The sequence below is a fragment of the Talpa occidentalis genome, unplaced genomic scaffold (assembly GCF_014898055.3).
Source record: "Talpa occidentalis isolate TD23 unplaced genomic scaffold, MPIMG_talOcc4v2.1 talOcc4.7, whole genome shotgun sequence".
Taxonomy (NCBI): Eukaryota; Metazoa; Chordata; class Mammalia; order Eulipotyphla; family Talpidae; genus Talpa; species Talpa occidentalis.
In genome coordinates this window covers 12,850,281-12,867,312 of record NW_023605083.1, presented here as the reverse complement: position 1 = coordinate 12,867,312, position 17,032 = coordinate 12,850,281, and the positions used below count along the sequence as shown (strand labels likewise).

Genomic DNA, 17,032 nt, shown 5'->3' with positions numbered 1-17,032 from the left:
AAAAATCTAATACTCTATATCAGTATCTACAATGCACACTGGACCAAGTTCACGGCAGAGGTGCAGCACCAAAACTTGGGGTTTCACAAAAACTTTAAGGTCAGAAGGATGGGGAAAGACTTTAAAGAAAATACACTGGAGATGGCATTGAAAATAGCAGGATTTGTTAGGGAAGTTGGAAGTATTTTAAACTGAGAGGCAAACAGTAAACATGGACCCAGATGGAAGAGCCTTACTTGAGTCCCCCACTTGATCTCCACCTACTCCTCTTGAAATAGGGCTTAGCTAAATGGAGAGGAAGTTTTTGTCCCCGTGCTTTGGAGAGGAGACTATGTGGGAGATATAGAAATGTGAGGGGGAAGATGGGAAAGATCTGGACAATCTACTTCTAAGAGATTTAAAAAAAATCATGTGCTCTTCTCTGTGTATCTGTTGGTGGGTGGATGGCAGGTAACAGACCTGGAAACAAGGAAATGAAGGTGGTCATCTCTGGGAGGTTTTTTTTTTTTTTTTTAAAGATTTTATTTATGCATGCAAGAAATGAGGTATAGGCCAGAGGTGTGTGGGGTGAGAGGATTCACCAGAGACAGAGTGAGGAGCAGAGCAGGCGGATCTACTGAAATACACTGCTGAGGGGAGCAGCAGGCAGGACAGAAGAGGTCTGCTGTGCCATGTGGGTCAGCTCCCTCTCCGGGGATCGAACTTCTGCAGTGGCTGGCGACAGCTTGATAGCACTGAAACTTAACCCCTTCACCACGAGGGAGACCCCCTCTTAGAGAGGCCCCCTCTGGGATAAGGTTTTTGAGCCCTGTCTATGCTGGGTGGGGCTACTGGCAGCAACCATAGGTACAAAGTCTTATGTTACATGTCTTCCACCCCTGAACAACTGCCTGGGTCCTGCACAACTTCAATTCAGGACTGTCAGGGCAAGGCTGTTGTAGAATAGGGCATCAGTGACAGTGATAAATGGTTCAATTTTTTTTCATTCATTTCAGTCTATATTTGTGAACACTGACTGGAGGCTCTGCCCTGAATTGAGGCTAGGGCATGGAATAGAAAAAGTAACAAGGAGTAAATCCCTTCCTTTCATTGTCATTGTTTTTGTTTTCTCATCTGTAAAATAAGACATTGGAATTGAATGACTTTGGTTGGCTCTGTTTCCAGCCCTCAGGAGTTTATACCTAATGCCTGGAGCAGATTGCCCTTGTGGCCAGAGGAATAGTGTCAGAGGCTGAAGGGCAAAATGGTGAGCAATGTCTCCTATCTTCTGCCTCTTTGGAAAGAGGAGTCCTCTGAAGGACACCAGAGATGCAGTGGCTCTGTGCAAATGAGATGTCTGGTATTTGCCAGCAGCTTTGGCATAATGCAAGGAGAAATAGTGCATAAATGATGCAATGGGATTACTGCTGACCATGAATTTCCTGTCCAATTAGTGAGGTGGTGCTGTGGGGGGTTTCATTTAATTGGAATGTTCCTGAGCAGATCTAGGTTTATTTACCATTTTGCATTAATTTGATCTCAGGAGACGACAGGGTAGTTGAATTACAACAACCTTCTATTAAATGAAGTTCTTCCTCATTGACCTTTGATTTCCCTTCCCCTGCATTGTGCTTCAGTATTTCTCTGTAGAGCCTGTCACAGTTTCCATGCCACCAAAGAGGGCACTCAGGTTTGAAATTTTTCCAGTTTCTGGTGCATGCATTCCTCTGTTTTCAAGTCACAATATCTATCTAGAAGAAGGGTTTCTAAATTATTGGCCTGGAAACTCTGTGGTGTTCAAGGTCACACTCCTTATGGAATCTTACCTGACCATCCCCTAGTAACTACTACCCCAGTGCCTGATAGGAGGAGGAGCATTACAAGTCTCAAAGGTCTTCATAGGTCTTCTGTAGAAATACTGACTTTACATGAGATCCAGGAATATCTCTGAGAGTTTGTCATGGTTTGAAAAGGGTTTAATGTCCCTAGAAAGCTCTTCCTCTCAAGGTTGTTCCTTTGAAATATAACAGGATAAACCTTATATGTTGGTGGAAAAGGAACCAGAAAAAGAGAGAGACTTGCTTTTGTTTAATTTAGGGTTCCATGAAGTATTCAAAAATTTAAGGAGATTTTTCAGGTCCCCATTTTAGAGCTTTCACAGCGGGAGACCAAAGCTCAAGAAACTCAGGACCTTCTGCTTTGGAGAGAAATCACAGCTTCAACCAAGGCTCATCCTTGATGAAATGTTCCATTGTTCAGCTTAATGTTTAGATGCATGCTACATTTTACAAACTGCCCCAGCGGCACAAACATTATTAGCATTCTATGTCTGGAGTATATTTTGGTTAGCACTTCTTAGAATTTACTGTCCTTATCTCAGAAGCCTCTTTAACTGTCCCGAAGTCCCTGCCTGCACCATCCCAGTAGTTGCCTAATTAACCCTAAACTTGCCCTGGGACTCAATCCTATACCTCTGAATCACATATAAGGTTGTAAACCAATGTTATTGCAATTAAAAAAAAAGAAATTGATCACCATATCTTACTGTTCATCCTCTCCACAACGTTAGAAAAAATGCAATGTAAGAGGTCAGGGAAAAGTCCATGCATGAATCACCATCCCTCTGACACTCAGGGCCTGGGGCTAGGTCTACACACTGCTTCAGAGTCTGCATAAAAGAGAATATACTTCTCCAAACTCCAGTGATGGTTTTTGTAAGAAAAATGCAGGCCATTTTTTTTTAAGATTTATTTATTCATTTATACAAACACTGGGTACAGTCAGAAGCGCGGGAGGGTGAGAGAATTCACCAGAGCCAGAGCTGGGGACAGAACAGGCAGACTGATGAAGTACACTGCTGAGGGGAGAAGCAGGCGGCAGGAGAGGTCTGCGTGCCATGTGGGACCCTTGCCGGCGGCCGGGGATCGAACCGGCGCTTCAGAGGCTGCGTGCAGTTTCGCAGCCCAGCGCTCAACTGCTGTGCCACCAAGGGAAGCCCAAAAAAGCAGGCCATTTTTAATGACAACGACAAAATATACATGGGGAAGACCTGGAGCATCTAGATCATCTTTGGGAAAGCATTTGTTCCGTGCATCAGTCAGGAAAGACCAGTTTTGCCACAGTGACAACTCCAGACTCACTGGGTTACAATTACTCAGGTTTATTTCTCATCCAGGTTAAATGTTGGTTGACTGTCATCTAGGGACTTTGTTCTGCCTCTCCTCTTTGTAACTTTGGACTCAGCCTGGGGAAAGCTTTCAACTTCCTTTCTACATGCTCCTCAGTCCCAGACCAAGCAGAGGTAGCAGCTACCTACCAGAACACAGCTGACACCCAGTGCTGCTCTGCTACCAATTAATCTAATTCCAGCAGAGGGTAGTTTTAGCTCAGCCATATACGGTTTGTTACATATGTAGTATTTGTCCACTTAGCAGCATGCTTTTCCACATTATATAATACTTATTTTGGCTGGAAAACCCCACATTCACTATCATAAGAAAACGCTTAGTTCATATTTGGGCTTTTCCATATTTGCAAACACAGCATTAAATGCTGTTACTGTAGTAAAGCAATGATCTCACTTCAATTCTATTTTTCTGATCAGCTTTAAGGTTTTCTTCTTTTTAAGTGATTAAATGGTTAAATTGCATAAAGCAAACAACTAAAAAGATTCGGTGACTTTCCCTAACGTTACGTAGGCTTAAGGGATATCGAAACCGCAGCAGAGAAACGTTGTCTTGTGACCTAGAGGGAGCAAGGCAGAGAATGAGCAAAGACTTAATCACGATCGCAGACAGAATGCCGCGCCTCCTTTTTTTTCTGGCTGCAAAAAGGCCAAGCTCAAAGGGCAGGACCGCCTGCAGGCAGCGCCTCAGCTGCTACCTGCAAGCCAAGAAGTCACCTGAGTCGAGCTAGTGCCCGAACTACCCAGCTGCAGCGACCAGTCCGCAGTCCACCGGGGCACGAGCGACACTCCCTGGGCGGGAGGACGCCCTTAGCCCTCGAGCCAGGCAGCTCGCGCCCCGGCGCCCCGGGCTCCAGGCCCCAGGGAACGGCGCCCGCGCCCAGGTAGCTCGCGCAGCACCACCTGCCTCTCCTGCCCCGCGCCCGGGGCGGGGCTTCCCGCGTCCCCTTTAAGAGTCCGCGTCACCCGCCCCTGACGTCAGGGTGTCTCTCCGCACGAGCCCGCGTCCCGCGCCGCTCCGCGCCCCCGCGCCCACAGCCCCGGCGGCGGCACGACGAGCGGCGGCCCGGCGAGCGCGCCGCCCGGCCCGGCCCTCCAGGCTCGCTCCGCAGCCGCCTCTTCCTCGTGCCCGCAGCTGCCCGCGCGGCCTCCCGCACCATGTCGGTGGCCGGGCTCAAGAAGCAATTCCACAAAGCCACTCAGGTGAGGCGCGTGACAGGTGCGCCGCGGGGCGGTCCCGGGCACAGCCGCGCGGGGCGCGCTCGGTGCCCGGCGCAGGCGGGGCGCCCTGGGGGGCCCCGACCCCGCGTCCAGCCCGCCCTGACGGCGCCCCGGGGAGCCCGCCCGCCCTTCCCACCCCGGGCTCGGCGCGGCGCTGCGCTGCGGGGTCCCCCGCGTCCCTCCCGGCCGCCCGGCGCGCCGCCCCCGCACCGGCGCGCGCGGGCGCGGCGAGGAACGGGACCGCGACTTGCACCCCGCCCCGGCGCGCGGGGGCCGGGATGGGGATGGGGATGGAGGGAGGTTATGTAAAGTCGCCTTTTCCCCGGTGACCTTGCGGGGTCGGTGCCCGCCCGCCGTCCCGGGAGGTGCGGGCGCCAGGCGGCCCCGTACGGAGGTGCCTGCGGAGATACCTGCAGTAGGCGCGCCCGGCCTGGGAGCCCTGAACCCCTGAACCCCTCTTTGCGTCGTCTGCAGGCGCCAGGGGAAAAGGAGGGATGGGGGGTACCTTCTGGGGAGCTCATGCATTTTCATAACTTTTACTTGGAGAGCTCGGTGGTGAAACTCCTTGGAGACCAAGGCTTGACCAAACCGGCGGAATGTCTTGAAAAATTTTCCATGCATTTGGCAGCTTTTCTAGAACCAAGTCATCATGTATTTTAAGGGATTGTTTTTAGAGAGGCTTTTATGGCATGGATATACCCATCTTTCTCTGTGGGGTTCATTAGCTGTAATTATAGAAAACATAGTTAATTCAGAGTCTGGTAATTTCAGCCTCTTGGGGATCTGTTGAAGAAATTTGGATAGGGGAAAAAACTTAGGGAATCCTTACAACATGACCTATTTCTTATATAATGAGGATGGTTACATTTTTTAAAAAAAGAACCCTTGTCATGCAGTTCTAGGTTAAGGGATCTTTAGCTAAGAACTTTATTGATTTCCTTAACTATGTCTCGTCATTTACCATTAAATCTTTTTTCATAACAGCCTTAATAGGGCGCTTTCTCATAATTTATCAAAGTAGTGAGGTTTCCCTCTCGGCAGCCACATTGACAGTCTATGTTATAAACCACATCCAGAAAAGGTGAGGGTTGTGTTTTATAGATTCTTGGTTAGATTATGGTGACAGATGCAACATGAAATTCACCTCCTGTAGGCCCACGTGCCATCGCTGTCACCATACACTAGCCTTTATAGAAGCAGTTCCAGCTGTCAGTTTGGGAACTCAAAAAGACTAAGATAATTGCAGTAAAAATGCCCATTAATGTAATTATTTTTACTTTTTATAGGAACCTTTCTGATACATCTTTGCCAGAAATGTTTGCAAATATAAATGTGTTGCTGGTGTAAGTTGGAAGGCCTCTAATATACTATCCGCTTCAGATTCCTTCATGTTCAAAGCTATGTGCTGCCCATAAATTCTCAGGCGGGACTTCTTTGATGTTATTAACGTTTTCAATTTCAGGTACTTTTCACTTCTTCAAAGCAGACCTTAGCACCACTTTTTTTTTTTTTTTTCCCATTCTGAGGCCTTCCTTTGCAAATCTTGGTGCCCTAGTCACTGAGGAACCTTGACTTTGGAGTAGGATAGGCTAAGGCTTGACCCTCCTCCTCCTGCCTTGAGCTCTCTCTGACCTTGAGCAAGTTACTTAACTTCTGAATCTGTCATTATAAGGATAGTACCCATTTCTTAGAATTGATGTGAAAGTGAGTTTGTAGAACACATAAAATGTGTTCAATAAGTGTTTAAATATACTGTCATTATTACAAGGGACCATCCCTTATACCAGTAATGAGACCTGAAGGTATTCTAAAAGCTACAATTTTTTGCTTTGATATCTTAACAAAAAATAATCAGACAGCTCTTTTTTAGCTAAATCCTGAAGTTATATGAAGCTCTGAAGTTCAGAATAGAAAATCGAATTGTGATACAAAACTTAGTACAGATGAGTCTGCTTGTGAAAAGATCAATGTTTATCACACCAAGTCCAGATGCAAATTCACTGCATCATTTTTTTCTTTTTTGTTGAAAAACCTTTCATTTTAAAGGTGAAACATGTAGGCTATCTTGTACATAACTTAATAAGGCACAGTCTTGGAGAACCCAAACAAAAGTTATCCTACCTGCGCATATAAGGAATGTAAAGCCAGTACGAATATTTGCAAGTGAAATAACCATGTCCTGCTTTTATAGACCTTTCCCCATATACCTCCATGAATCCAGTTGTGTCCACAGAGTAATCCTAGAATCATTTCCTTTTGAGAATGGTTATACTGCATTATGTAGCATGTGTTAATAACTGGAAGGTTCGTCTTCAGCAAATATTTCTCTTCATAAAATTAGTTTTTTGCTTATGTTAAGCAAGGATGGTATTTATATTAATAAAGCAGCGTACCGTTAATGTTTGCTCACTGTTTTGATATTTCTGTCACAACTGTTCTTTTGGTTTAAGAACTGATCCATTTCTACCTTGTTGCTGAGTTATTTTCAACGTCTCTGTGATTTGGGAGTGAAAAGAAGTACTTTTGCCAAATAAAATTTATTACAGGGGAAATTATTTCAGTTTAAGAATATATTAACATAACAAAAATTGATCATCTTTTTACTTTTGTATATTTTGTTACTCAGTTGTCCATAGATACAACCTGTCATACAATTAGCATAAGTAAGATAATTTTTACCACCACAAATAGGGCAAATCAGTTTTATTCATATTGAAATTTCATCTTAGGAAGAGTAATACCAATTTTTTGTTTTCACTTGTTGGTTTAAACTGGCAGCAGACTGGGTAAAAATAGCTGTCCGGTTCCCATTAAAATACTGTTCTAATGAAAAATATATACTTTTTTTTTTTTAACTTTGTCAAGCATTTTGTCTGGATACACCTTGCTTTATAATAACATGAAAGTTTGTTGTGGAGTAAAATGTATTAGGCCATAGGTGTGTTTTCTCGAACTGCTGCAATGAAGTTTCACAAACTACCTGCCTTAAGCAGACACAGCTATTATTTCTGGAGACTTGGTGAAGGTGTTAGTAGCGGCATGTTCCTGCTGAAGGTGCTGGGCAAGAACCTGTTCCTGTCTTCTCTCCTTGCTTCTGGCGGTTTGTTGGAAATCTTTGGTCTGTCTTGCTTTGTAGACACATACCCCTCATCCCTGGCTTCATAATCACATGGTATTTTCCTTATCTATCTGTATCCACTGTTTTCTGTTTTCTATGATACCAGTCGTGTTGGATTGGAGGCCCAAATTACACAGGTTTGACTTCATCTTAAGTCTTTACATCTGCTATAGCATTGTTTCTGTGGAAGGAATTTTGAAGTATTGGGGGGTTAAGACTTAACATGAATTTTGGCGTGGGGTGGCACATTATCAACCTAAAACAGTCACTATTTGCATAAAAGAATTCATTATAGTGTTCTTCTAAATGTATTTGCTTCACCATTTAAAAGGATAATGAATTCTGTAAATTAAAACTTTCTATTGCATTGAGTGAGATATGTTTTATTTTCACTGAGTTGGTTAGGATATATGCCCATTATAATCTTCTGCATTTGACTATGTATTATTATATAGTCATACACAGATACTTGAACTGGAAAATTTTAATTGCATTAATTTTTATGCCTTCCTGTTTTAACTAATTTCTTCATGCTTTCATCACATTAACATGCTGAATTCTATATAAATTCTTTACTCTGGAGAATGTCACATAAATTTGTTTATGCATTTGTTGATTTGGTTTAATTAAATATGTACAGTAAATCCTCACTTAATGTTGATAGGTTCTTGGAAACCGCAACTTTAAGCAAAACAATGTGTAATGAAACCGGATATAATGAAACATTTTTTCATTGAACATTGGCTACAATTATATTTTCTCATCCAGTTTTAATGAAATGATGTTGAGCAAAATGACATTATCAGAGGGCCTGACTTTATCTAACTGAGATTCTCTGTTCCTTACTTGCCTGCTCTAAGCAGTAAAATTTGTGCTGCTTTCAAAATATCTTGCTTATTGGTTGATCCAGATTTCTAGACCAGTAGTGCCCTTTGTCAGGTTCTTAATCTTGGGTCCATCATAAGCTGCAGAGAGCCAATCTTTTTTTTTTTTTTATATGTACGTATGTATATACATACGTACATATGTATGTGTATGTACATATAGCAATTGGGTACCAAAGAGAGCAAGATAGTATATAAGAAAGATCGTATAAGGAGGACAGAGTATAGAAGAACTACTTGGATAGACTATATAAGATATATAAAGTATATAAGATAAGGATAGAGTGTATAAGATATAAAGTGTATAGAAGAAAAGGCATGAGGGGATTTCCTTTCTAGTGAATTTCACTAGGTCATGGTAAGGGGAGGGCGGAGAAGGCAATGTGTGGTGGGACCTACCATATCATATTGGAGTACCTGGTCACCTGGGTGTGGTGCTCACAGCTTGTATTGTGGGGGGGTGGGGTGGGGATGTTGAGACAGGAGGAGACAAAATACTAAGTTTAAATATTTTGCAGTACAAAGATGTTCATTTTTTGGTCTAGATATCTTTAGTTCCCTATTTACTTTGGAGCTCAAATATTTAAGAGTGATTTATATGACTTATAATGAATTTTAAAGACTACGAAGAGACAGACCTATGTCTCTATATAGTAAAGTACAATTGTGAGACCCTGTCAAATGTTCTTACAACCTGTGAACAAAAGAATTCAAACAATGCTAAATCATTAGCTGAGCTCTATGATTCAGGAAATAATGTTTTATGAGGATTTTATATCCTCATACATTCAGAATATGATGTTCTAATTTCTTTGCCTTAATCTCCTATTCTCTATGACCACCCACCCCCACCCCCACATCCCCAGCTCTATCCTTAGATCAAATTGTATGTGGTGTGAGTGACTTGAAGACGCAGTCTGTAATTCCTGAGAACCACATAGCTCCTGGGAGGTTTTCATAGATGCTTAGTTTTCTGAAGATTCACTATGCAGTGTTTTCTGAAATGTGTTACTGGAAAGAAATATACATTTCATCCCTATAACTCAGACTGATCTTTCCCCAGAGATCCTAATTGGAACATTTCTGTAATGCTGAGACATGTCTCACATTAAGGTGCAATGCTCATTAGGCACACATGGATAGTCTGTCTATGTCTTTTAATGTATGATAACTATCCCCAATGTGGACAGTCTCTTTTGAGAAAGGGCATGTGGGGTTTTTGGCAGTTATTGTCCATAACAGTGATGCCAGGTTAGCGTTGTGAAATTCCCATCCCCTACTCTAGAGGAAGTTCCTTGGTTTTACCTTGGTTCTGCAATAAAATTCGTTCAGAAACTTAAGAAGATTTATGATATCTTTACTTCTCATCGATTCCTTTTGCCAGTTACTGTAATGGAAGCACTTTTTAAGATCTAGTTTACAATAGTAGACGTGGTTGTGTTAATTTGAATTTTCCAAGAGAGTCTGATCCTTTGGTTTAATCCAAAAGTCTTAATGGGCCTTTGTTGTTCAAAACCTTTTCATTCTTTTTTCCTGTTATTTACTTCCAAGATTGAGGATAACAGGCACTCTGCCATCTTTAATACATGACTTTTAAGGTTGCCATAGGAAAAGTGTGTGTCAGCTTGTCACTGAAAAGATGTCACTCTTGAGATTGTTATTTTATATGGCAAAAGGGAAATTGCATGGTTGGACTTTATTTAATAACATGAGTTCTTTAAAAGCAGAGCATTTTCTCTAATTAGTAATGCAAGGGTAAGTCAGGGAGAGTCTCTGTATTAGGACTGGACATAATGTTGCTATTTAATGAGGGAAGAGGCCATGCAAGAGAGAAAAAAATGTACTCTAGAAACAGAGAGATTCCTTAGAAGACAGGCAGCATGGAATCAGAGACCATAGACCCACACTATTAAAGAAATGCCAACCTCGGGCCTCCCCGGTGGCGCAGCGGTTGGGCGCTGGGTTGCGAAGCTGCCCGCAGCCTCTACAGCGCCGGTTCGATCCCCAGCTGCTCCCCGGCCACCGGAGGAGGGTCCCACGTGGCGCGCGGACCTCTCCTGCCGCCCGCTGCTCCCCTCAGCAGTGTACTTCGGTCCTTCTGCCTGCTCTGCTCCCCGCTCTGGCTCTGGTGAATTCTCTCACCCTCCCGTGCTTCTGACTGTACCCAGTGCTTGTATGTATGTATGTATCAATCAATCAATAAATAAATCTTTAAAAAAAAAAAAAAAAGAAATGCCAACCTACATGGAGAAGAATTCTTCCCTAGAATCTGCAGATGGGATCCTGGTGTGGCTGACACCTTGATTTGGCCTCTTGTGACCCTGAGCAGAGAGCTCTGGCAAGTTGGTCCAGACTTGTGACCTGTAGAATGGTGAGTTAGTAAATTCCATTGTTTTAAGCTGCTGAATGGGTGGTAATTTGTTATGCAACAACAGAAAACTAATAGAAGGAATAATCACCCCTGTTTATGTTCGTTTAGCTGGAACATGTAAAATGGCCAGATATTGGCATACCTTAGTGCTGTGGAAAGATGGAGGCTGGGAATGGTAGTCTAGCAGTGTACCCTGCATTTTGAAGTGGGTGTTGTTTGAAAAGCTATATGATTTTGCCACCCCTTCTGTCTGTAACCCTTTAATTTATGTGTGCTCATGAGAGTATGCTGTGTGTATGTTTACATACATACGTGCACACAACATACATGGCAAAAGGGAAATTGCATGGTTGGACTTTATTTAATCACAAGTGAGTCTTGTTTGCTCAGTCAGTCTTTTCTTATTTGGAAAGATTCAATATTCTTTTGTCTTTTTGGAATACATTTTATCTTTACAGTTTTTTTCCTACATTGTTTAGGTTTTGGCATATAGACAATTTTCGCTGGTGAAACACAAGCTTCTTTTTGTGGTCCTGAGTGAAGCTGTTAACTGCTTTCTGAACAGCCTCTTAGCTTAATGGCTTGTAGCACAGTGACATCCTTGACAACCTTGATAGGGAGAAAATGTAGAACTATGAAGGGTTTTTGAATTATTACTGTTCAGCAAGAGACTATGAATTTCTCCTGGTAAAGGTAGAGTGGTTGAGTGGTTGCTTCTCGCTTATGGAAGGCCAGTGCCAACACACACACAACGAAATGCCCTTATCTGGTATGGACACATAGGCTGCCATATGGTAATTTGAGGTTATTCATTAAGTTGTTCTGAGGATTGCAGATGCTTGTAGCACACTTTGTGTTGTCTGTGATATGTTAAGTCCATGTTCTTTGGCATTATTTGTGGATCCATAGCTGTGAGTATTGTTTAGGTGCAGCTGGTGAGCAGTGTCAGGCATATTTTGGGAAGGATGAAGTCTGGTACTCTGCGATGTCCTATCAGTACTTATCAGTTGAGCAGCTTGGCTGGAGAGAGAATAATGAGCCGCAGTGCTGTGTCTGAGTGATGAAGTAAACTCACAGGTGAAGTGTCCTGTGGAGTCGATTACAGAGTGGGCACAGTTTTCACCATGTCATTCTCTGCATACTGCTCACTGAAGTCACCTGGTGTGATACTTTATGTTGAGTTAGTACCATGCACAGTGACTTGTTGGCCATATTTTTATTATTCATTAAACTGCTTGAATGGCTACTTAGGGGCAAGAGGAACTGACTATCCCAAACCTTTAGCTAGGGCTGCTCTCTGTCTTTGTAGACTGACAGAACAAAATGCTTTCTGGAGATGTTCCTCATCAAGATTTTACTCTTGAAAGTTAATATCCTGTTACCCAGAGATTCCATTCTGCTCCTTATGCTTGTGCTCTGTCTCCTGTTCCACTTTCTAATTAAGTTTAGTAAACATAAAATTGTTTTCCATCAAGCTTTTTTGGGTTCATTTCATCCAATACTTTTTGTGAATCTTTGGTCTCTTTGAAACTCACAAACACAAAATCTTTATTCTCTATTTTAAAGTGGTCATTACATTTTCCTTGTTCTCAGTCCAGATTTTCCAGAGAGGCTTATAGTGCTCCCTAGCCACCTCTTCTCTAAATTTCTTCTCATGGACATGGAAATCTACTTTTTCCTATCTCCAGCAGAAGCTGGGAAAGGTCATTATTTAGAGCATTTAAGTTGTTCAAGTATTTGTGACTATTATGATGCATTTAGTTTATTTTTCAAGCTTGTTCAGTTATTTTCTTAGAGGTCCGTGTTTAAAACATTTTGGTTTATTTTCACCGTACACCACCTTATATGAAACGATATGTCCTAAACAGAAAGCTTATCACAAAATTTTTTATCATTACATTTGTCTAAATTTGATGACTGTTACTCTACTTTTATGAGACAATGAATTATGCTGATAGCATGATACGTGTTGGTAGATTGGCTTCCTCACTGAAATGTCTAAATTCTTGGAAACTGATGTCACTGTGTCTGCTGGTTGTTGCTATGAATGATTCAAATGTGTTTAGGCAGTCAATTTTTGTAGGCTGTTTCATATGGTTATGGTGTGGAGTTATCTGCTTCCCAAAGTTGTCATTTAGTTTTATCTTTATGACTTTTAGGCTCCTGTATTCATATTTAACTCACTGAATTGATTTTAATTTAAAAATGAATCACTTTCACACATGGCAAAACCACTATCAAGTGTCATAAATAGAGGTATAGGAAATTAACATACAAAAAATGTTAAGTTCTGGATACACTTACTTGAGTTAATCTGTGAACTTGAGGTTTATTCCATTTTTGTTTGAATAGGAGATTAATAAATGTTAGACATCAGTAGATATACTAACAATACATAGAGACTTTTTACCACTAAATCATACTGATTGAAAGAAGAAAAAGAAAATGAGGTTTATTTGAAGAACTTGATGTTTATTCCATTTTTGTTTGAATAGGAGATTAATAAATGTTAGACATCAGTAGATATACTAACAATACATAGAGACTTTTTTCCACTAAATCACACTGATTGAAAGAAGAAGAAAATGATAGACTCATTGAGGGAGTTAGTCTGTACCAACTGTATTGTTCAAAATGTGCCTACTCCCACAATGTGACTAAGTCCACCATTTTCTGATGATCAAAGAGTTGTCTGCCTTAACAGGGAATTTGATTATCTATCATAACAGGGAGGATCATGAGAGCAGCACTGAGTCACCTGTGCCTAATGCTCGGAAGGGAGGCAGTGGTGTACGCCAAGAGAAGCTCTTGAAATACTTAGAAAATGGTGAAAGATGATCTACACTAGCCTATGTAGAACATGATCAATAGGAGAAACTCAGATCTCCTCTTAGTTTTCTCATTTTGAAGACCTGTAAGGCCCCAGCGAAGTCAATAGTCACTTGATTGCAACTCCACCCTCCTCCAGCCAATACCTAAGTTCCACAGCTGAAATAATACAGTCTTGGGCATAAGTTTAGATTCTGACATTTCATGCTTTGTTCTTGTTCCCCTTTGATTCACTTTTGAAGTGCAGCTCATTTTTCTAATGAGCAAATCTAATGTTGCCTCTCAGCTAAAAATCCTTCAGTGGCTCTTTATGTTTCCAGCATAATGCCCCTGTATGTTATGTTGAGGAGTTTGGAGTATAATCTGACCAGTTTACAGATCTAGTCCCATTTCTCTCTCTCTCTCTCTTTCTCTTTTTTTTCTTTCTTTAAGGATTTTTTATTTATTTATGCATGCAAGAACTGGGGCATAGGCCAGAGATGCAGGGGGTGAGAGGACTCACCAGAGACAAGAGTGGGGAGAAGAACAGGCAGATCCACTGAAATACACTGCTGAGGGGAGCAGGGGGCGAGACAGAAGAAGTCTGCTGTGCTCTGTGGGCCAGCTCCCTGGCCTAGGAGTGAACCCATGCTGCAGTGGCTGCCAATAGCTTGATAGTGCTGAGACTTAACCCCCTGTACCACCAGGGAAGCCTGGTCTCATCTCTTGCAGCTCTTTTTTATATGTACTGAGCTGTTGCTTTATAGATTTTTGTATCTTCCCTTTATGTCACACAAACTTACCTACCTTTGAAACTTTGTACTATGTCTTCCTTTTTGTGGAAATTGCTCTTCTATTTTATACCTGACTAATCACTACCCCCCTTTGAGATCTTAGCTTTTGTAGTTTCTCAGGAACCTTTACACTTCCCTCATTAGGTGTGCGTAAAACACCCTTGCATGTGCAATGAAAATTGCCTGTTATGCTTTTCATAGGTGTATTGCTTGGTCCACTGCATTGCAAGCAACTTTTTCCTTGTTGGTACCCTGAGGGTACCAAGGACTCTGTCCTTCATTGTGTCCCTAGTGCCTGCCCCAAAGTGTGCATTTTGTTGATGATTGTTGATTGAATGCATCTTTCTTGTTTCTTTTCTATTTATCCATATTAAGATGTATTTAAAAGGGCTTACCTTGTATATTTTTATTTTAACTTTTTAAGATTTTTAATTAAAATTTTAATTAACTAAAAATTGAGATTTAATTGGCATATAACATTAGTTTCAGGTGTGCAACATTATTATTTGATATTTGTATATATTGTGAAATGATCACATTAGTAGTTCTAGTAAACATGTATCATCCTATATAGTTACAAACTTTTTTTTTGTGATGAGAAATTTTAAGATTTACCTTCTCAGCAAATTGCAAATATGCAATACAATATTAACTATAGTCCCATGCTGCACATTATACCTCCATGGTTTATTTATTTTATAACCTGAAATTTGTATTGTTTTACCTCTTTACCCATTTCATTACCCACTCACTGACTGTGACAACCACCAATCTGTTCTCAGTATCTGTGAGCTTGGTGGGTTTTTTAAATTCCCCAAATAGATGGAGCATATGGCATGTGTAGCCATTGATGGACATTTAGATTGTTTTCATATTTCAGCTATTGTAAACTATGCTGCAGTGAATATTGGGGTGCATATATCTTTTCAAATTAATGATTGTGCTTTCCTCAAATAAATGCCTTGAAGTAGAATTGCTGGATCAGGGGCCTCCCTGGTGGCACGAGGGGTTAAGATGCAACCTATGAAGCTATCCGCAGCCACTGCAGCACGAGTTTGATCCCCGGCCAGGGAGCTACCCACATGGTGCAGCAGACCTCTCCTGACTCGCCCACTGCTCCCCTCAGTAGTGTATTTCAGTCAATCTGCCTGTTCTGGTCACCACTCTGTCTCTGGTGAATCCTCTTGCCCCCCACACCTCTGGCCTGTACCCCAGCTCTTGTATGCATAAATAAATAAATCTTTAAAAAAAAAAAGGATTGCTAGATCATTTGGTATTCTGTTTTGAATTTTTTGAAGAACCTGCATTTTTGAGGAACCTTCATACTTTTTCCCTTAGTGGCTACATCATTTTGCAGTCCCATCAGTGGTGTATGGGGGTTCCCTTTCTCCATTGCCTTGCCAACATTTCATATCTCTTTTGCATAACAGCCATTCTGAAAGGTGTGAAGTGATAACTCATTGTGGTTTTGATTTAAATTTCCCTGATGATTAATTATTTTGAGCATCTTTTCATGTACCAGTTGGCCATCTGTATGTTTCTTTGGAAAAACATCTATTTGGATCTGCCCATATTGTAATGGGTTTTTTTTTTTTTTTTGCTATTTAAATATTTGAGTTCCTTCCATATTTTGGATGTTAAGCCTATGTATCTATCTGTATCTATATCTATATATGGTTTTAAAATATTTTCTCTCATTCTGCAGGTTACCTTTTCATTTTCAGTGGCTTTCTTTGCTAGGCAAAACCTTTTTATTTTGATATTGTCCTATTTGTTTTACTTTTCCTTTTATTGTTTTTGCTTTTGGTGTCAGATCCAAAACATTCATCACCAAGCCAATGTCAAAAACCTTATGTTTACTTGTAGGAGATCTGTGATTTTAGAACTTATGGTTAAGTCTTTAATCTATTTTTGAATTACTTTTTCTGCATGACATAATATTTCTAACCTCTTTAAAAAGTTGATTTAGAAATTAAAGCATGACCACATATAAAATTGTTAATTTTCAAAGTAAAAATAAATTTCTTTAATTGTAAAAGTGACTAGCCTGACTGGACACTATTTTAAGTATTAACTACCTGTAATTACCCAAAGAAAGCATTATTGTCCCCATTTTACAGTTGAGAAAATTGAAGCACAGCAAGGTTAATTGCCCAAGGTTACATAGGTTTTTTTAAGTGGCAGAATCAGGGTTTTAATCTGTATCAACTCATTTCAGAGCTGTTCAATGCCAGTAATGCTCACCTTAGTCCTATGCCAACCTTAATATAAACATTCATTAATCAGTGGGAGAAGGAAGAACATGTTAATAGAAAAATTAGAAAAGAGTACAGAAAGGCAATATATGAGAAACAGCAAGTGGGCAAAATACAAATAAAAAAATCATGGAAATCAAGCAGCAATATATGATAGTTTCGTTGTTCAGACTGGCGTAAGTTAAAACGACGGTAATACTCTGTGTTAGCAAGGGTAATGTATGAGTTTTCATTTGATGGTTGGACTATAAAACTGTTGTGATACTGCTGGACATCAGCAGTTTCGTAATTTGTTTTTAGGAAGCTATCAAAAAAAAAGATACATGTCAATATGTAAGTCTTGTGTACACAGTTGTTCACTTTAGTAATTATTGCAGTGAAAAATTGGAAACTAGTAACTATCAAATGATAGGGGTTG

The 17,032-nt window shown here is 41.0% G+C and overlaps 1 protein-coding gene across 1 annotated transcript in view; it reads left to right on the top strand.

Annotated features, from left to right (window-relative positions):
- Positions 1 to 4,140: 4,140 nt before the first annotated feature.
- Positions 4,141 to 17,032, top strand: part of SH3GL2 (SH3 domain containing GRB2 like 2, endophilin A1) — a 183,280-nt gene continuing 170,388 nt past the window's right edge. The window contains exon 1 of the mRNA XM_037494013.2: positions 4,141 to 4,366. Within this exon, the coding sequence (XP_037349910.2) occupies positions 4,322 to 4,366 (45 nt within the window). The 5' untranslated portion in view covers positions 4,141 to 4,321. The remainder of the gene's footprint in view (positions 4,367 to 17,032) is intronic.